The 20,657-nt window shown below is 43.4% G+C and overlaps 2 protein-coding genes across 6 annotated transcripts; both read left to right on the top strand.

Annotated features, from left to right (window-relative positions):
- The first annotated feature begins 1,272 nt into the window (after nt 1-1,272).
- Nucleotides 1,273-3,109, top strand: LOC112898947 (protein LOW PSII ACCUMULATION 1, chloroplastic). Of its 4 annotated transcripts, none has more exons than XM_025967271.1 (4): nt 1,273-1,659; nt 1,785-2,378; nt 2,456-2,530; nt 2,653-3,109. In XM_025967271.1, exons 1-4 carry the CDS (start codon nt 1,298-1,300, stop codon nt 2,792-2,794), a joined length of 1,173 nt encoding a protein of 390 aa, XP_025823056.1. In that variant the 5' UTR covers nt 1,273-1,297; the 3' UTR covers nt 2,795-3,109. The 4 variants fall into 4 exon arrangements, with proteins under 4 accessions (XP_025823056.1, XP_025823057.1, XP_025823058.1 ...); XM_025967272.1 differs by having other exon boundaries at nt 1,343-1,659; nt 2,480-2,530; XM_025967273.1 differs by having other exon boundaries at nt 1,348-1,664.
- A 900-nt stretch (nt 3,110-4,009) lies between these two features.
- On the top strand, nt 4,010-17,023 carry LOC112899899 (DNA mismatch repair protein MSH1, mitochondrial). Of its 2 annotated transcripts, XM_025968556.1 has the most exons (22): nt 4,010-4,327; nt 4,899-5,031; nt 5,118-5,215; nt 5,325-5,400; nt 5,730-5,849; nt 6,360-6,407; nt 7,208-7,272; nt 8,289-8,374; nt 8,878-9,042; nt 9,510-9,619; nt 10,027-10,132; nt 10,223-10,298; nt 11,003-11,061; nt 11,718-11,785; nt 12,680-12,853; nt 13,039-13,245; nt 13,485-13,741; nt 13,838-13,981; nt 14,553-14,604; nt 15,011-15,310; nt 15,760-16,467; nt 16,563-17,023. In XM_025968556.1, exons 1-22 carry the CDS (start codon nt 4,218-4,220, stop codon nt 16,788-16,790), a joined length of 3,390 nt encoding a protein of 1,129 aa, XP_025824341.1. In that variant the 5' UTR covers nt 4,010-4,217; the 3' UTR covers nt 16,791-17,023. The 2 variants fall into 2 exon arrangements, with proteins under 2 accessions (XP_025824341.1, XP_025824342.1); XM_025968557.1 differs by lacking the exons at nt 4,010-4,327; nt 4,899-5,031; nt 5,118-5,215; ... (1 more) ...; nt 5,730-5,849; nt 6,360-6,407 and having other exon boundaries at nt 7,211-7,256.
- Nucleotides 17,024-20,657: the final 3,634 nt, after the last annotated feature.

The following is a 20,657-nucleotide window of genomic DNA, read 5'->3' as shown; positions in this document are numbered from 1 at the left end:
AGATTATGAACTTGAAATGGCTAAGCCGATGCTTGACAAAATCCTATCATTTTGGTGGAATGGTTTAAGCCCAGGAGAAGGTGATCATCAACAACTTGAGAAAACAAAGTCAACTGCTGAAAAGCTGGGCATGGGCACGCGTCCATTTCAGTGTCAACAAGGTGCTTTCTCATGTCAGAATTTCCCCTCTCCTCTTGATGTTTGGGGTGGACCATGGAGTGGTGGATGGTGGCCAAGTATGGAGTATCTGATGAAGTGCTCAACAAGGCCAAGGATAACTAGCAGTTGGAGGAAAATTATGGATCTTATTTGATTAAGTTGTTATCTAAAGGGGTACAGGACCTCCTCTTCACAATGTCTTAACCATCACCATGCAGGGTCTTTTCCTTTTTTGGCTGCCATGGAGCATGTATTGGCCAACAGTTAAACTATGGCAGTAGGAGCTTGGTCCCTTCTGACGGAAGGCAAGTAGCAGGCTTTGCTTGTAAGGCTTTTGCTAAAGAGTCATCTGGAGAAGATGGTTTTAGTCCAGGGGGATGTGAACCAAGAAAAAACAATTCAAGTATAGCTTTGGATATGCAGTTCGGTGACCAGTCTTTCAGGTCTGAACTATTTCTTGATGCTTATATGATGGAAGTTAACTACAAGAGGGCATATACTTCTGTTAGGCAATGGAATTGTTGCATTTGGAAGCAGCTCCATATGTGTAGTGTAGAACTGAATTAATCCTTACAGTGGAGACGAGGACTTTGAGGATAATGACTGCAGTATATATAATCGAAGACTATTTTGTGCTCCTTCAGTGGTCTGTTTGTATTTGGTGACTATATAGCTTCAGATATCATATGGTGCGAGGCAATGGGATCCTGCGCAGTTGAAACTCTCCCCTAAATTTGGTCAAATTGGCGGTAGATTATTGGGGCCAACAAGATTTAGGCTCCATTTATTCTCATGAACTACTTCAGTTGGTTTAATACACTTCTAATAGTGTTTGTTTTTTTTCGTTGTACAAGTTAAGCTTTAAGTTCAAACTTTGTGAGCGGATGGAGGATATGATGTCTTATATTAGGAACATATAATATGAAAATGATCTTAGAGCTCTAATTGTTTTTCTAACATAGAGTATTATATTTTAAGCCATCTCGCAAAATTTGAATTTAAAAATTAACTTGTAAGTGGAGAAAAGAAAAGAAATCTTATTAGAGGGTAGACTAACCGATTGAAAAGAGCGTTAGGTTACGATCCGTTACCATCTTTCATGCGTGGTGAGTGCAGCCGTGCAGGTGCACAAGAATGGATGCGGCTGCGTAAGGCCCAGGCTCTGTCCTTGCTGTTGCGCCTGCCGCCACAAACCAAGCAGCGGGTGGAAGATGAAATCGTACCACCATCCATCCGACCAGACGCTCTGGTCCGCACTCTGCACTGCAGGCAGGCAAGCACGCAGGCCTTGCCGTCCCCGAGATGGCGGCGACCCTCCGGTCTCCCCCCTCCATCTCCGTCTCCGTCCCATGCGCCGCCCTCAGCGCCTCGCTCCACTCCTCGCTGCCAATTTCTCGCAGGCCATCGCTCTCCTGCAGCAGAGCATGCCGCGCCGGCGTCCGCTGCTCCGCCGCGAACAAGCCCTCCCCTCCTCCCCCCACCACTCCGGACAGCAGCGAGGTAAGGTAGCCGCCGCCGCCTGCTATTTTCCGCTCAGTGCCTTCCTAACGATTCCCGGCTCTGGAATCCGTGGGGTCCTCACCGTCCGGGAAAACCGGCCGCGGCTGTTGCCTTGCGTGTGGCAGCTCCATGGCGAGGATACGGAGTGAGGTGCTGTCCCCGTTCCGGTCGGTGCGGATGTTCTTCTACCTCGCGTTCATGGCCAGCGGCGCGCTGGGGGGCCTCATCGCGCTCACGCAGCTCCTCCCGGCGCTGTCCAACCCCGCGAGGGCCGCCGGCGCGGCCGAGACGCTCAAGGGCCTGGGCATCGACGCCGCGGCCGTCGCGCTCTTCGCCTTCCTCTACTCGCGCGAGAGCAAGGCCAAGGACGCCCAGGTGGGCAGGCTCGCGCGGGAGGAGCGCCTGTCCAGGCTCAAGCTCCGCGCCGGCGCCGGGGACGGCAGGCCGCTCGCGCTTGGCGAGCTGCGCGGCACCGCGCGGCTCGTCATCGTGGCGGGGCCCGGGGAGTTCGTCGCCGAGTCGTTCCGCCGGAGCCAGCCACTCCTGAGGGAGCTCGCGGAGAGGGCCGTGCTGGCGGTGCCCTTCGCCACGGACGGGAACGCGCCCGAGCTCCGGCTCGACGGGGCCGGCGAGGGCGGCGTCGACGACGACGACGACCTTGCCAGGAGGAGCAGGAGGCTCTGGCAGCTCACGCCGGTGTACACCACTGAATGGGCACAGTACGAAACACGCTCAACTTATCACACAGAGACAACCATGGTCGAACACCTTGCTTATAGTCTCGCATTGATTGAAGCTTTCTTGTGCCTGATGATTGCAGATGGTTAGACGATCAGAAGAAGCTGGCCGGCGTGCCACCTGATTCCCCCGTGTGAGCACCTCGAGACTCGACTGGTTTCCGGACGTTTTTTCTGAAGATTTTTCAGCCTTGTCAGGTTGCATCGACCTGTATGTTCTTCTTACCCTGGATGTCCACGCTGTGTTGCATTGCAGGTACCTCTCGCTCCGGATGGACGGGCGCGTCCGCGGCAGCGGCGTGGGCTACCCGCCGTGGCAAGCGTTCGTGGCGCAGCTGCCGCCGGTGAAAGGGATGTGGTCGGGCCTTCTCGACGGGATGGACGGCAGGGTGCTCTAGGCCAACCCCTGCGAGAAGCCACCCGTTTTGCCGTGGCAAGTTTAGCTAGATGTCACAGGGATTCTTTTTTACTTGTTATTCATCAGAGTTGAAATTGAGAACGTATTAGCAATTTAGCATAGCAGCACACGGGCGTAAGATCAGTTAAAGACAGACACCGGGTGTGTAGCCCATCATCTTCCTGCGTACATGTATTTTTTTTATTGAGTGTCTGCGTACATGTATACTGGGTGTGCACAAGGGTGTAATACTCGCGGTAAATCAGAATGCACACACCCATTTCGACTCACTCATAAACGGACAATGTACCTACCATTTTATCGTTTCCTTCTGCTGCACCCGAATTCTTGGCTGCCCCTTCCTGCAAGGCTAAAAGAAGGCCGCCGCATTAGGGACGACAATGGCGTGGAAGGGGGAAAAGATGGCGATAGCGCCGCCGTTGCAGGGCGGGGTAGGGTCTCCGGTGAGACCGTACTCCACCATGGCCGGAGCTTTGGCACATGTGGACGGCGGTAGGAGCAAGCTTCGAGTAGTAGCATTGGCTAGAGGAAGAAGAAGCAACTGGTCCATTGACTGCCCAATCCAATGACCAAAAAAAAGTGAGGCGTCAGATGCTCGAGAAATATTAAGGTGGCATATAGCATGGCCCTTTAGAAATATGACCAACTTGTTATATTTATTTGGCTCATTCATCTTTTTTCTTGGTTTTCTAACTTGAAATGTAGCTCAGAGTAATACAACTTTGGGTGTTATTTTGTTGGATTTCTCAACATAATAATCTCAAAATCCAAGACAATAGGATCGCTGGTGCTTAGCAAATTAATCCCCAAAATGCAAACTGATGTTTAAACATGTACAAACTACCTTGCAAGCATTAAGCATCTTTTTCACATTTTAAGCACCGAATTCGAATGACGTGCCCTAAGAACCGTCTCTAAACACCCATTTACATGCTCAAAATAAGCTCTGTTTGGCACCATCACACCTAGGTGTAGGAACTACCGATTCGGTCATTAGGAGGCAGCATGACTGTGCTCGTTGGAACAGGACAAGCCCAAGTCTCAGAAGTCAGAAGTCAGAAGTCAGAACTGAGAAACTTGGGCCTGCCAGCGCGACGGCCCACGACGGACCGTGAGCCCGTGACCCACCAAGGGCTCACCGGTTAACCGCTACGGGAAGCGTGCGCACTACCGCGAGAAACGTGTGCGACGGGAACCTCCGCCCGTTGGCCTCCGCCTCCTTCACTGCCGCCCGCTCCCCGACACACACCCAAAACCCCACCTCTCCCCTGCGCTCCGCCTCTCTGGCCCTCCACTGACCCCTCCCCCGCCGCCTCCCATTCCGGCGGGGACACGACGCCCTCGCGGATACCAGAGCCGCGAAGCCCTAGCCCACCGCTGTTCTTCCCCGGCGCGGCGGCGCCATGCAGCGGGTGCTCGTGAGCTCGCTCGTGGCCGCCACGCCGCGGTGGCTCCCCCTCGCCGACTCCATCCTCCGGCGCCGCCGCCCGCGCTGCTCCCCTCTCCCCATGCTGTGAGCTTCCTTCCCTCCCTACCTCCGGGACATTGGACGCGGTTCAGCTTCGTTTTGCCGCGCCTTTTTCAGGGTCCCGCGAGGGGATTTTTCTTCTTCTTTTGGTGTGGACGCCGTTCGGCACTGCAGTGACGTGTTGGTGTTTTCAGCGACTTTATTTGGTTGTTTTGAGCACATGGTTTACTATTTCAATCCATTCGCAACCGAGAAGTAACTTGATTACTGCCTGATTTGAGCGGCCTCAAAATCTGAATAACATTTACAAGTTCTAACTGCAAAATACAGAGTAGCAGTGTCCACGTTTGGAAGTTGGCTCAAAAATTGAATAGTAATTTTAATGATCCTTGTAGATATAAAAAAGAACATGCAATTCTGTTTTGTTTAAGCACAGGTGTAATATGACTTATAGGTGACAAATTGTTGCCCCATGTATCTATGGTCAGCTTTACTGGAGAATGAAGTGATTGGCTTACATTTCATTAATTTGGATTTAGTATGGCACTGTGGCGCTTTACTTTACTTCCGTAATCCTGTACATTACTTTCGTAATCTTAATGACTCTTTGTTCCAGGCTATTCGACCGGAGGACTTTGTCCAAACCTAGGAAGGTCTCACGAGGCATTTCAATGGCGTCTAGGAAAGCTACCAAACAGGGAGAATATTGTGATGAAGGCATGCTGTCACATATCTTGTGGTGGAAAGAGGTTGCTGCAAACAGCTGATTTCTCTACCTCATGTACCAAGGCTGATGCTTCTGTTACTTATCGTTTCTCTACTATCTGATGTTCAGAAAATGGAGAGGTGCAGAAAACCGTCATCCATACAATTGACTCAGAGGCTTGTGTATTCAAATATATTAGGGTTGGATACAGCTTTAAGAAATGGAAGGTGAAGCATATGCTTTATGCATCCTACCATAATTATGCCCATTCTCTTTTCTTTTCTTGAAAGGTTAACATGATGTTATCACTGACACAATATGGGTACAATTTTTCAGTTTGAAAGATGGAACACTAAACATGGAAATTTTGCAATTTAAATCGAAGTTTCCTCGTGAGGTTCTACTTTGCAGAGTATGCTACTATCTAACTTTCCATTTAGTTTATATTTTTGATGATTTTGAATGGATGAAAAATATGGTATTCCATAGATTTTTAAGCAAAGGAAAAATGAAATCTTAATGCTGTCAAAGCCGGCATGGTTCATAGTCAGAGACCTATCAGACATAGCATTTAGGCATATTATATTTCTCTGTTTTCATTCACTTATTCTCCCAATCCAAGCTGGGAAATTCATTTAGTTACTCTGACCTGTTATCTTTCATGTTATGAATTGTCTACAGTAGTGACATGGAAATGACAAGAATTTATCATATTTGAATATTTAATGTTTTCTTACTCAGGTTGGAGATTTCTATGAAGCTATTGGTTTTGATGCCTGCATTCTCGTAGAGCATGCAGGCTTAAATCCTTTTGGAGGCTTGCGTTCTGACAGTATTCCAAAAGCTGGGTGTCCAGTCGTGGTATGCTATTATGTAACATTGTTTCTGCTATGTAATTCTGATTAGCTATCCAATGTTCTTAGAGAATCATCAGCTTGTTAGTTTGTAGAGAATTATCATGAAGGAACTGGAAAATACCTAATCTTAACATTTCTAGAGTATCCAGATTTTGGTAACTTGTACCTCATGTGCCATAATCTGTATGTCGAATTATTCGATAACCACAACCGTAACCTTTTCATTTAGGATATAAGGTTTACTTCTAATACATCATTATTTTTGCATATCGCCTTTGCTTTACTGTTTCTTTTTTGCCATTTAAACATGATAAGCTTTGAAACTTAAATTTCTTCACTCGAGTCACATCTATCTGCAAGTTTCTGTGGTAATAAGGGGCTACCATATTTAGTAGACTGATATTGCTACTACTCATACTGTGAATTATATGTAGGTTGAAACTTATCACGTTTCATCGATTGATATAATGTTCTGTTAAGAATAGTATACCATAATGATCAAGTTCGCTTGCAGAATTTACGGCAGACATTGGATGATTTGACTCGATGTGGTTATTCTGTGGTAAGATTTTGAAGTCACTTCCCATTTGCCTGACAGAATGGATTCATTGATGCCCTTTGTTTGCTGGAATATAGGAATGTAAACGTAACTGTCAGTTCTAAAGCCTAAAATGATTGTTCCAACTTCCAACAACCCAGAAGATAAGTGCACTACAACCTGCAGGACTGTAGCTGTTAAGGGTATAATAGTCAAGGATAATATTGTAATATCCTAGTCTAGGGTTCCCCTCATGTGTTTATCATGTACTCTCTCTCTCAATATATAGTCCCCAAGTTTATATGGAGTTGTAGCCGTGAGCTTATTTGGGTTTTAGACAAGCAGGTCACAGTAACGTGATTATTCTAGCGACTTACTGGTGCCCGCTTCATGCTTTTTGTGTCTTGTGTTTTTTAATCCACTGATTGCATCCCCTCTCAGTCATGAAATTCATCAGCCGCAGAAGTAACCTGTTGTCAGACAGTTAGCTTGGGCTTTTCCAAATGATTTGCTCTGGTGATTATGCATGTCTATATAGTATTATACCTTTTGTGTGGAACAAGAATTGACCACCCATTTGTGGATGTGACTTTGTCGCCCCATTGGTGTTATTGCTCAGTATTTCTGCCATCACGCTTACAAATCCATTCATTGATGAGCAGTACCAGATCATACAGTTCAATCCATAACTATATAGTGACGGTGGCAGATTTTGAATGTTGATTTGTCTATTGGCCTATTTAGTAGCATTTAACCAGTCAACCTGATATTAATTGTTTTCTAGTGATTTTTTCGTTATTTCGTTTGTTAATTTTATCTTGCAGTGCATAGTTGAGGAAATCCAAGGCCCAGCTCAAGCCCGTACCCGGAAAGGTCGATTTATTTCTGGGTAATTGCAGAACTATGTAATGTAATGTAGAAGTTGTGCAAAGTGCTTTATTTTATTCTGGGGCATGGTTGATATTTGTGAGTATTACTGTTTCGTAATGGTAGCTACCTTATTGGTGGTGACAATGTGTTGCCTATTCAGAGATCAGAAGTACTAGACAAAATTCTTGGCACCCATTATTTGATATAATTGGGGAGTATTTGGGCGGTACATTTGGGAATGAGTTGGTTTGGACATGCGGATTTTACCTCTTCACTTTCAGGAGTTTTTTAATGTTAACAACTGTTTATATTGTGCCTGATTGTTCATCATTGCGATGCATACTTATTTATTGTAACTATCATCAAGGTCCACAACTATATGAGGAACTAACTGGTTCCTTTCGTTGCTGTCCTTATCCCCCCACAACTTTTAAGTCTCATTTACCAAAAACTGAATCAAAGTTGAGGAGGGATGGGTAATATATTGCAATGGCACCCCTCAAATCTAGGCTCCACCAGGCTTATAACTTGGCTCAAGTGGAAACGATTGAGCTTCCTTAAAATTGCATTGGCCATGTTACAAATGCAGATTCTATTGTCTTTGTTACGTTATCGAGTTTTTGCAATGATTAGTTTAACCTGAAGCTTAAGCTATGGAGAAAATGTGGGCTATATACTTCAACACTCTTCACATCTAGGCTTCAATGGGCCTGTGCCATGTACTTAAAATGGAGTGCTATTATTTATTTCTTAATATTGCACCAGCCAGATCTAGGTCCTGAACTCAAAACGATTACACTACTCACATAGATGTTCCATCTTAACTTCTCAGACGCTTAATGTTGCACCCATGTATGATGTATTAATTTTCTAATTTGGTGATGTAGTGTTTGTTCTCATCGAATGCATTCATTCTTACAATGACAATGGGCTACTGGCAGTTGGCATATTAAGAACTTTTATTGCTTCTGTTCTTTCTGGGTCGATAGTTTATTCAATTCACTATCTTAAAGTTTTTGCCTTTTATTTTTACAGGCATGCACATCCTGGTAGTCCTTATGTGTTTGGTCTTGCAGAAGTAGACCATGATGTAGAGTTCCCTGATCCCATGCCTGTAGTTGGTACGCTGTGCTTGAATATTTCTATTCAGTAACCCCAGATGTTCTGATTTGTTGTAGCTGATAGTCAACATGTCACTTCTTCATAGAATTTTACTTTGCAGGATGTTAGACATTTATGTGCTAAATATTATTGGATAGTAAATGACATCATGCATGAAATTAGAGTGGTAAAAAACCCTAATCAATGGTCTGATATGGAATGCTGATCTCTTTTGTTGTGCAATATGTTATTTTTTTTTTTCTTATGAATTGCTGTATAGCAACTTGTTATAACTTCTTATGCTGATATTGAATATATATCTCTTTAATATATATGTTGCTGCAAGCTTTCCATGTTTGCATCGTTTGCACAACTGTGTTCCTGGAGGCATTTTGTGACGTTTTAAAATATGTTAATATTTCTTTGTGTTCATGGCTTTTGAATTCCGTAGTCAATTACTGAATGCCATTAGACCAGTGGGTGCTGATTTGAGATAGTAAATCATGGTGTTCTCTTTCATCAGGGATTTCACACTCTGCAAAAGGCTATTGCTTGATATCAGTTCTGGAGACAATGAAAACTTATTCAGCTGAGGAGGGCTTAACAGAGGAGGCTGTGGTTACTAAGCTTCGCATATGTCGTTATCACCATCTATACCTTCACAGTTCTTTGAGGAATGATTCTTCAGGTTGGAATTTATATTCTTGAATGTTTTTGTCATTCTTATATTATGATGTTTGATCTAGAAACAATTATTTGGAACTTGACATCAGAATTTTCTAACTTATGCTGTTATCATGGGCTCATGGCCTTATTTTCAATTTCAGATGAATGACCCGTCTTCATAAAATCTTTAGAATGGATACTATATGGAATGTTGAATCTTGTTTTTTTCACACTTGGCTTGGAGCTTTGTTTCTTGAAACACATTTTGTAAGCCAGTTATGTGTTCACACCATTTTCTACATATATTGAGGCATTTAGCAATGAAACATTTTAATAGATTTGATTGTTATCACTTTGCTGCTTGATATAAGAGGCTCTGTATGTAAGAACAGTAATGTAATTTATGCAAGCAGAGTTGATATGTGTTACTAGCCCTACAATATGCACCCAACAGATGCTGTTTTAAACTTCGCTGTCATTTGCTTGTAGGGACATCACGCTGGGGGGAATTCGGTGAAGGAGGGCTCTTGTGGGGAGAGTGCAGGGGGAAGTCCTTTGAGTGGTTTGACGGTTCACCCATTGAAGAACTTTTATGTAAGGTCTGTGAGTCTGTCACGGCTGTATCTTATTTTCTTTTTAAGAGAACCATAAGGTCTGTGAGTCTGTGAGTCTGTCAACATTATGCAAGTTCTACAATACAAGAATATAAAGTCTTCAATGGTCTATGTGGAAGAGGGGGATTGCTTAGGAATTTCAGCTTTTAGTTCATAGAATTTGGATCCCAGCACGTCCTTCCCAAATCCCAAATGGGCCCTAACAAAGATACATTGGGATCACAATTAGAATTATTCTGATTGTTGATAATGTGTAGTCTCGTTAACTTTCATGTGTTGCAATGGTTTTACTGAGTTTATGGAACTTTTAATGTGCCTCTTTCTATTGGCTTTTCTATATATTTCATTGAGCTTTATATATTGGTTCTTATAACTGGATTTAATTGGTCAAGGTACGGGAAATATATGGGCTTGACGAGAAAACAGTTTTTCGCAATGTCACCGTCTCATTGGAAGGCAGGCCTCAACCTCTTTATCTTGGAACTGCTACTCAAATTGGTACGCTGCTGCATCTTCTTTGACGTAGTTGATATTTTCAAAGAGCGTTCTGAAGTCGATGTATCTTATTCTGGATTTCATGTGCTGTAGGAGTCATACCAACTGAGGGAATACCGAGTTTGCTAAAAATGGTGCTCCCTTCAAATTGTGGCGGGCTCCCATCAATGTATGTATTGTGGCTATTTGTTGAATTAACTATCCTGCTTATTAGAAGATCTTCATGCTAGTCCTTGAGATGGTTCACTAAAGTTTTTTGTCAGGATTCTGTTCGAATTTTGTTTGCGTCTATATTGAATAAAAGAAACTTGGGTACTATACAGCTGACCTACACCTATTCGCTATTCCTTCTACGCCTAATGATAAGATTGGACAAATAATATGCCACAAACACCCATAAAGCACCACTATCTATTTAGGCAATCTGTCCAGACATATAGTATAATCTTGTTTGATACCACCACGGCTTATCTCTTTATCAAGTGAATTTAGGTGTCCAGATCCTTATTTAACTTATATAGGCAACATTTTCCTACAATTGCTCATATTTTTGTTTTCAATGCGCCTACCTGTTAGTTGGTGTTGGACAGACATGTGAAAGACTGGGCAATAATTATTTACTTGTTCTGCAACCCAGTTAAAACAGCTTTCTGTACCCTGGACCATACTTTTGAAATTTTAAAAGTAGCAACTACTCTGAGGAATCATTTAAGCATTGCGAACTAGTCTTTTACGCAAACTATGACATCACACTATGCACTATGTTATAGCACAAGGGGTGGAAAATATGAGATACCGTCACGCCTTTTGCAATTTAATGGTTATGTGGGTTGGCTTTAATTCTTGAGATGTACCTTTTATTGTTATATGCAGGTATATTAGAGATCTTCTTCTTAATCCTCCATCATTTGATGTCGCAGCAGCGGTTCAAGGTAAAATGTGTTACACCTCAGAGCTGTAATTTATCTGTGGGATACCTACTGGCTTGAGAGACAAAACTTTGAACTCATTGCGCAATATAATATTTCTAAAGATCCGCAATTTGTGTTAACAATTATTAAATATTGTGAACGGACAATTCACAAAGGGGATCAAATGGAAAATCAGATATAATTCTAGGTTAATTATGGATTGATCATTGAGCTCTCCTTTGCTAACTACATCATGTTGATCTGAATATTATGACTCAAAACAATAATTGTGTCTTTGTGCAGACATTGCGCATAGTTGTGCTAGAAAACGATTTCTTGGGTGGAACATGTGAAGTATTTTGTTAAACCTATGTTAATCTTGCATAGGTACTATAGGATCATTGGAACAATTTGTTTAAGGTTGTTACCAAAAATAGGCCTAATTGCAGGATCTGAGCTTTCTTTTTTGTCTGTCATGCAGTCTTAGAATCTTCGGTCTGGGTACTTGTCAACATTATTTGTTTTGAAAAATGGCCATGTAGTATTTTTTTTTATGTTCCCAGTTTCCAGAAACATTTACTACTTGTGATTTGTTCATGTTTTAAAAACTTTTACTCAGTTTGATGGAAATGTTAGTTCCAGTGCTAGATGATAACCCATTTATAACTTTGTTGCAGAGGCTTGCAGGCTTATGGGCAGCATAACTTGCTCCATTCCTGAATTTACTTGCATATCAGCAGCAAAGGTTACTTCTCTATATTCTTGGAATATATATACCCAATTGTCCAATCATTTATCCTATGAATTATTTTGCCTCTGATGTAATTTAATTTTTGAGAATTGACTTGATATTTTTATGAGTTTAGACCCGCATGTAACTTAAGTAGAACCAAAATTGGCCGGACTAGCATGAAGTGCCCCTCTTATAGAAATCTTTGTTTTCTAGAGCAAAATTTGGCCATCTAGCACCACTATTTCTTCCTCAAAGTCATACATATGGCTTGTGTAATCCAGTGTAAATCAGACAATCCTTCCGTTTACTTATATTGGGCTTGCTTTTGCTGATTTACATATGGCAAAATACAATGACCAAACAACATGTGTGATACTTTGTCGTATATGACACAATTGTTGTGCACTAGTTGGAACACAGCCAACAGCAAAGCACATGCTAGTCAAGGAAACAGTAATGTATAGGATATTAGGATAGAAGTTTGCACGATCACCTTGTTTTCATATAAAAATATTGGCTTACTAATAGTGCAAATCATCTCATGTGTTGAATACACCACAGTGTGAGAGATCCGGCATGCATTTAGAGGGAATAACAAAAGTAGTATTGCAGGTATTTTGTCAATTATGTTAAATCAAATTGAATTTAGAGAAATCATGTTATTCAGCACATGTTTCTCTAAAACTTGTGTATTTTGAGACACAATAGTATCTTGATGTGCAACTATTGTGTCTCAAAGTAGTATTTTCTCCTGTTAGTTAGTGCTTGTCAATGTAGATGCTATCATGGATTTTAATCCATCTCGTACTGACCCTTTCACATTATGATAGCACCTTCCTACTTAATTTTGTTGTAATTTATCTCATTTATTTGCCTGATACCGATTGAGCAATGCTGGTTTTGCAGCTTGTGAAGCTACTTGAGTCCAAAGAGGTCAATCACATTGAATTTTGTAGAATTAAAAATGTCCTTGATGAGATCATGCTCATGAGCCGAAATGCTGAGCTTTCTGCTATCCTGAACAAACTGCTGGTACCTGCTTCTGTGGCTACTGGTTTGAAAGTTGAAGCTGATATGCTAGTAAGTGCTGTTTAAAACTTTTTAAGTTTCTTCTGGAAGTCTAGATATTGCATGTAATGCGGCACATTGATTGCCATGTGATGTATATGGATGTTATTTTTGGCATTCGTCATTTTATTTTGTATAGTTGAATTTCCCTTCTGTTTTGTTATTGATCTAGAGCATTTCTTTTTAACCTTTTGCAGATGAACGAATGTAGCTTGATTTCACAACGAATTGCTGAAGTGATTTCTTTAGGTGTTGAAAATGATCAGGCAATAACCTCATTCGAACATATTCCAAAGGAGTTCTTTAATGACATGGAGTCATCTTGGAAGGGGCGTGTGAAAAGGATCCATGCTGAAGAAGAGTTTGCAAATGTTGATAGAGCCGCTGAGGCATTATCGACAGCGGTTGGTTTTGAGCAATCCTTTTGTGTTTAAAATTTCACTGCCTATTTTTCTTGCATAGAATCAATATTTCCATTAGCCCTTGGTGGCATCTATATTGAAGTTTTTGAATAGTCTATGATCACAGCCATGCCCTCCAGTGTGGGATATGATGCTGCAATATTAACAGGAGACCATGAATTTCATTTCCTTGGATCCATCAATTGCTTGGGGGTGTATACTAATGCATATTGTGGTTTCAGGTCATTGAAGATTTTATGCCAATTATTTCAAGAGTGAAATCTGTAATGTCCTCAAATGGAAGTCCTAAAGGAGAAATCTGTTATGCAAAAGATCATGAAGCTGTTTGGTTTAAAGGAAAGCGATTCACACCAAATGTATGGGCTAACACCCCTGGCGAGCAACAAATAAAACAACTGAAACCTGCAATTGATTCAAAAGGCAGAAAGGTTGGGGAGGAATGGTTTACAACGGTCAAAGTTGAGAATGCTTTAAACAGGTACTGGCTCACAGTATTACAACCTGACTTCACAAATGGTTCAGAAGTTTTTCCCACAATAACTTTTACTAAAATTATACTGATGTTTGTGTTCAGGTACCATGAAACTTGTGATAGTGCTAAAAATAAAGTTCTTGAATTGTTGAGAGGGCTTTCAAGTGAATTGCAGGACAAGATTAACATACTTGTCTTTTGCTCAACGGTGCTCATCGTAGCAAAAGCACTGTTTGGTCATGTTAGGTAATTACTTTTATCCTTGCTTTTAGGCGCACTACATTACTCATCAAGTTCTTTCTTTTTCCATCAGTCTATAACATTTCACTGGATTCTTGCTCTTCCGCTAGCTGCAAATTATCCAAGGTTCAGATTTTTGGCACCCAAGTAGCTCAACCAAACAAACTTTGGAATGGTTACTGGTAGGAAGTTGTTAAACCAGCTGATGGAAAAAATTGCACTTTTTGTGATGATTAAAATGACTGGTTGTTTTGCATAAAGGTCTGGTCTGGTCTGGTATCAGTAGTGAACCGGTGGCTAGTCGGTCACCAAAATTAGCTTGTGAAACTTGTTATATTTCTAATTTCTTGTCATGTCGCAATGTGAAATGTGGATATTTGGTGTATCTCTCTATGTTATTTAGTTCAGATATTTGCCGGAGGTTCAGAGCCTATTGACAACATGTTGCATTGTGTTTAGCGTTTGGCAATGTAGAGTGTTATCAGTTCTATGCGCTGATTATATTGTTGTCTGGCAAATCCATCTATGCACAGTGGACTTATTCATGCTTTGTTTTTTTAAAAAAAATCTTGAGCAGTGAGGCCCGAAGAAGAGGTTGGATGATTCCTACTATATCTCCCTTATCAAAGGTACTATTTTTTGAACCATATTTCTGAGTCTCAGTTCCTCCTTCCTTTTGTCCTTGTATCCATCCATCCATGCAAGTAGTTATTGGGTATCTGTTATCTTACCTGTTAGTCTAGTGGCTAGCAAGTTTTCCTTCAGTTTATTGGCCTGGTAGTATTGTCCACCAATGATGATACTCCCTCCAGTCAGTATCACCTGACGTTTAGGACAAAAGAAAAGATTAGAAACTAGTTATTCTGGAGGGAGTACTTGATTTTGTTTAAAGATGAATTAACATAGTTTTGTTGGATCAGCCTTGTTTAGAAGATGGCAGCCATGAGCTGTGCTCTTTATACTTGTAGATTTCCCAGATAACATGTTCCTTTCTTACACATTTTCTGTTTACATACCTTGATTTTACTTGTGTAGGACTGTATTGTGGAGGAAAGTTCAAGTGAAATGGAGTTAGTAGGGCTCTTTCCTTACTGGCTTGATGTTAATCAAGGGAATGCAATACTGAATGATGTCCACATGCACTCTTTATTTGTTCTGACTGGTCCAAATGGTGGTGGTAAATCTAGTATGCTGCGATCAGTCTGTGCAGCTGCATTGCTTGGAATCTGTGGCCTGATGGTGCCTTCATCTTCAGCTGTAATCCCACATTTTGATTCCATTATGCTGCATATGAAAGCCTATGATAGCCCAGCTGATGGGAAAAGTTCATTCCAGGTGCCAATTTTGTAGCTTCACATTTTTCTTCTGTCCAATTTGTGTCATTTGTGTGTTACATTCTCAGATGATTGCGGGTCACATTGCAACGTCTTAGTTATTTTCATGAATGGAATTTTACCTGCTAAAAGTTCATTAATGTTGTTGCTGTAGGTTGGTTATTTTGGTGTTCTATAGTTGTCCAAGCTTCTTACCATTTCCAGCAATTGTTCTCCAATCACATTAATTTGTAATCTTGTGTCATTGAACTATTCTCATCTCTGTCCTCATATTTTCTCACTAAGGATGAAATGAGTTATCGCAACCATTTGGCTCCTGCTGTGCTTATGATAGACTACTAATTTCCTGATTCTAGAAAATTGTACTTGATTTTTTGCTCCTACGATTCTACCATAAACTATATAATACCCGATCCAGATATTTTGTTTTGACTTCCTGTCCTTTTGCAGATTGAAATGTCAGAGATACGCGCTTTAGTCAGCCGAGCTACTGCTAGGAGTCTCGTTCTGATTGATGAAATATGTAGGGGTACAGAAACTGCAAAAGGAACGTGTATAGCTGGTAGCATCATTGAAAGACTCGATACCGTTGGTTGTCTAGGGATCATATCAACTCATCTACATGGCATTTTTAACCTGCCTCTCTCACTCAGCAATACTGAATTTAAAGCTATGGGAACTGAAGTGATTGATGGGTGCGTTAATCCAACATGGAGATTAATGGATGGTATCTGTAGAGAAAGCCTTGCTTTTCAAACGGCAAGGGGGGAAGGCATGCCTGACTTGATAATTAGAAGGGCTGAGGAGCTATATTTGACTATGACTGCAAATAACAAGCAGGCAACATCAATGGTGCACAATGAACCTTCTAATGTCAGCTCCAGTGTAAATGGCTTGGTTGAGAAACCTGATTCTCTGAGAAACAGACAAGAAATTCTTCCTGGTGCGTTTGAGCCACGGCGGAGGGAAGTTGAGAGCGCTGTTACTATGATATGCAAGAAGAAACTGGTGGATCTCTACAACAAACGTAGCATCATAGAATTGGTTGATGTGGTCTGTGTTGCTGTTGGCGCTAGAGAGCAACCACCACCGTCAACTGTAGGCAGGTCTAGCATCTATGTAATTATCAGAAGTGACAGCAAGCTTTATGTTGGGCAGGTAAATTCTTGATGATATTTACCTGCATTTTCCAGTACCTTTATATTACTTTTGGGGGCCATAAAATGTTGACAGAGATCCCTTTCTGCCTGCAGACAGACGATCTTGTGGGGCGTCTTCATGCTCACAGATTGAAGGAAGGTATGCAGGATGCCACGATACTGTACATTGTGGTTCCTGGCAAGAGCGTTGCCTGCCAGCTGGAGACTCTTCTCATAAACCAGCTTCCTTTGAAAGGCTTCAAGCTCATCAACAAGGCAGATGGAAAGCACAGGAACTTTGGTATGTCTCGCATCTCCGAAGAGGCAATTGCGAGCCACTAAAGTTTATCAGCTGCAGCTCTAGTTTAGCTAGTCGACGTGAGTGAGAGCCTGGTTTTGCATTCTCGTCCCTTTTGGCTGCTCGATAGGAGGCAGGAGCTAACTGACACCATGCCGCCCCCAATTTTGCTGAACTCATAGTGGTGTTAGCCTTGTGCATAGTAGGGGCTTCTTACCTTGTTTTTAGGATTGGCAATTCAAATGATTAGCAATGCAATTGTACTACCGCCGTGCAACAGACCTTGTGCTGTTGATTCATTTGTTGGATCTCAATCAGCGCTTTGCTCCTAGTGACGTGATAGCGTGATCACTTCAAGCCGTAGCTGGGCGCTCCTTTCTAGTGCACGGGGTCAAAACCAAAACATCGGCGTGGATCAGATTCCAGGGGGCGTGCGCTCGGAGCCCTCTGAAAATGAGGGAGGGTACTCCGTACCCCCTCCTTGTTTTCAGCAACGCCCCCAATATTCTGTGAGAAAGCTGCATTTTGTAGCTCGAAAGTACTGGAACAAAAATGTGCTGGGATCATGATTCTCATCATTAGATTCCAAGGAGGCGGGCAGGTCTATTTCAATCATAAATCCCTGTGGCGTGGCACGAGCGAGATGCCCCCAAGCCCCCCAACTCCTTCCCTACAACTGGCTAGCGGCTACTGGCCCATGCAGCTACCCAGCCCCAGCATACTAGTCCACAATGTGACAGGTGAACGGCCATCTTATCAGCTTGCCGTTTCAAGCCTCACGTACCCATCGCAGCAGTGCCCATTCGGATTTTCGGAGGCTTGTGAGTTGTGACCCGATCGCCATTTCCCGGAGCTGCTAGTAGTAGCAATCTCTCCTTGCCTGTGGGCGCGAGGGAGCGCCCCCGACAGGGTCGGCATCCGCTGCGGGCTGTCGCCAACATGCACGGGCGCGGGGCGGGGACGACCGCGACGCCCGTACGCGCGGCTAGAGTACCAGTCATCGCGTCCCACGGACACCCCTTGTTTCAAATCATTGGGGTCGCCGTGCGCGTCCTGCTGCCCTGGGTCACGCGGCGACCGATTCGCAACCTCCGGGACACGGCCGGACTCTGCTGGGTCGCTGCGACCGAGTGCTCCGACTCCGACAAGCTGGCTCAGCAGTTCGGCACACAGGAAGCGCGTACCGGGGGGAATCACGGAAAACGGCATGTGACGGCGTTCTGAACTTCTGATGGATCTCCGATGCATGCGCGCCGGTTCTGAATGCGTGCGCCGTGGGGGCGTGGGCGGGTGACGTGGGCCCCAGCTGGCTGCTCAGAAGTCGGAACTGCAGAGGAGCAGAACGACGACACAGCCGCAGCTCAGGGCCGTGTCGTCTGTCTCACTCTGTCTGACAGCCAGCTCAGGACCCTTATAACGGTAGCTCGACGCTGGTATGTTTTTTTACTCTACGAAGCACGAGTGCAGAGTCCTCGCACCACATGTGACTGGGTGCTGCTGGGTTCGCCAGGATTCAGAAGTTTAGCCCTGTTGTAATTCCTTCTCTCTTTTTTTCCCACTAGGGTGGACTTGTCTTGGCAAACCAACAAGCCAACAAAGGCAACAAAACAAGAGGAAAGGTCCGAGTCCTTTTGACCACGCTGGACGCATTGCCTCGGAGCCTGCGTACCTACGGACCGTAGGCTAGCTTACTGCCAGAGCCTGTTCCCGTAAACTTAAAAAGCCGTAAATGCAAAATTTTTAAAAGAATCTTACTAATTTGAAGTACTAAATGAAGTCTATTTACAAAACTTTTTGCATGGATGGGCTGTAAATCGTGAGACGAATCTAATGAGCCTACTTAATCCACGATTTGCAACAGTGATGCTACAGTAACCATCCGCTAATTATTGCTTAATTATGGATTAATTAGCATCATTAGATTCGTCTCTCGATTTACAACTCATCCATGCAAAAAGTTTTATAAATAGACTTTATTTAGTACTTCAAATTGGTAAGATTCCTTTAAAAAATTTTATCTTTACGTCTGCCGAACTAAACACAGCCTAGGCCGGTACCGGAATATCGGTTTCGTCTTGAGGTAGGTCAAACCGGCAGAGGAGGGAAAGAAAAGTGTTCAAACGGTGCCGCCCACACTGTAGCAAGAGCAGGGGATCGGAGCATGCAGCCAATGAGCGAGACATCAGGCACCCCATCGCGTCACGCCGGAAAGCGCCTGCTGCCGCCTGCCTGCCTGCACCCTGCAGCCGTGGGAGAGAGCATGTGACCGCCAGGAATCTACGCTGCCCGGTGCAGCGGCGCGTCCTCCTATTGTCGCCTCGCCTCGCCGCCTCGGCGTCCGTGCCGGGCCGGTAAGCCGGGACCGTGTGCAGGCCCGGGCCGCCGGATGGGAACGTGACGGAGCGGCCCGCGCCGTCGCCGTCGCCCTCGCCCCGAGCGGCACGGCGGTGTATCCAGCGGCTGATCCGGCCGTCGTCGTCCCCATTGATTGGCGATCGGGATCGCTCGCTGGCTGCTGCTCCGCATTTAGTCGCGGGGTCCCGGCCAGGCTCCCCTAGCGATTGGCCGTGGATACCCCGCGGTCGCCAGGAGCCCCAGGGAGCAGAGAGGCCCCGGCAGGCAAAGGATTCCGTTCCGTCCAGGGCTCCACGCTCCAGGCTGCCTGCATTGGCTTAGCTGCAAGGAGTTCGTAAGTATTTGGTAGCGGGCGCAACGCAACGAAACTGCCAGCGTGTCGCTCCGCCAGACATGCTATTTGATGGCGTCTGATTGGATGGGTCATTCTATTTGCCCAGAACATGCTTCGTCCGTGTAACCAGAGATGGCGTCGCTCCATTGATGGCGACACAATCGTTTTTTTTTATTATTTTTGGCTTCAACGCATATGCATGTGCACATTTCACTTGAGAAGAATGTGGACAGTGGACACACTAGCAGCCTGTCCTGGGCATGCACGTAACCGGGGGTTGTCGTTTCAGAATTCGCGAATTTGAAATTATGCAGTTTTGGATGTCTTCGGTGAAACCTACGGTTAGAGATGGTAATGGATCATAGTTCTAATATTTTTTTCATAGTCCAACTCAAGTTACTTGCAGTTTATGTCCGCATAACTCCGCATGTGATGGGTTTATGGTTTTAGAAACTTTACAATTATATGCATTTAAGATCTTTCATTTCGTTGATAGAGATGCATGCCCTGCTCATGCCATTTTTAGATATAGTAGCCGTCTACTGTCCACAAAATGACGAAATCACGTAAGCTAAAAGCCAATAATTGAATATAAACCATGGGTCTCGATATCTATATAAGGGGCTTTGTTTTTTTTCTGTTGACAAGCATGCTTAAATGGAATATAATAACTAATATGGGTAGTGAATAAATCCAATCCGTCTCTTGTCCTTTTATTCCTATTTTTATATAACCACTAACTTCATCCTTCAGGAACTTAAATAGATATCACTAGATAACACCATATGACTATGATATCGCTAGTAGATTCTTATGCTTAAACAAAGTAGAGCTTTGCTCCTTCAATTTTTAAATTATGCATCAACTGATACACACCTCTAATCGTACAACATTATATGGCTAATTGAGTAGTTCTCTTCCTGGACATCCCAATCCATTATTTTATTTATTAATCAGTCTTTATATTGAGGTACAAATTAAAACGGTGACAAATTTTGGAACGCGTGGGACAACACTCTGAGTACATTATTACATTGGATCTTCGAATGGAATCATCAAAATGAGCAATAAGATTTCTTGATTCACAATAGCATGAAATATTTGTATAAGACCAGTCTCGGCGGGGTTTTATAAGAGTTTCATGGGCATTAAATTTTGCTGATGTGGCAGGATCATTATGAAGAAAAAGAAGGGAGAGTTTCATGAGATGAGAGAGGAGTTT

Source organism: Panicum hallii, chromosome 7, assembly GCF_002211085.1.
Source record: "Panicum hallii strain FIL2 chromosome 7, PHallii_v3.1, whole genome shotgun sequence".
Lineage (NCBI taxonomy): Eukaryota > Viridiplantae > Streptophyta > Magnoliopsida > Poales > Poaceae > Panicum > Panicum hallii.
The sequence above is the reverse complement of the archived record's forward strand: the minus strand, read 5'-3'. Positions and strand labels throughout refer to the sequence as shown.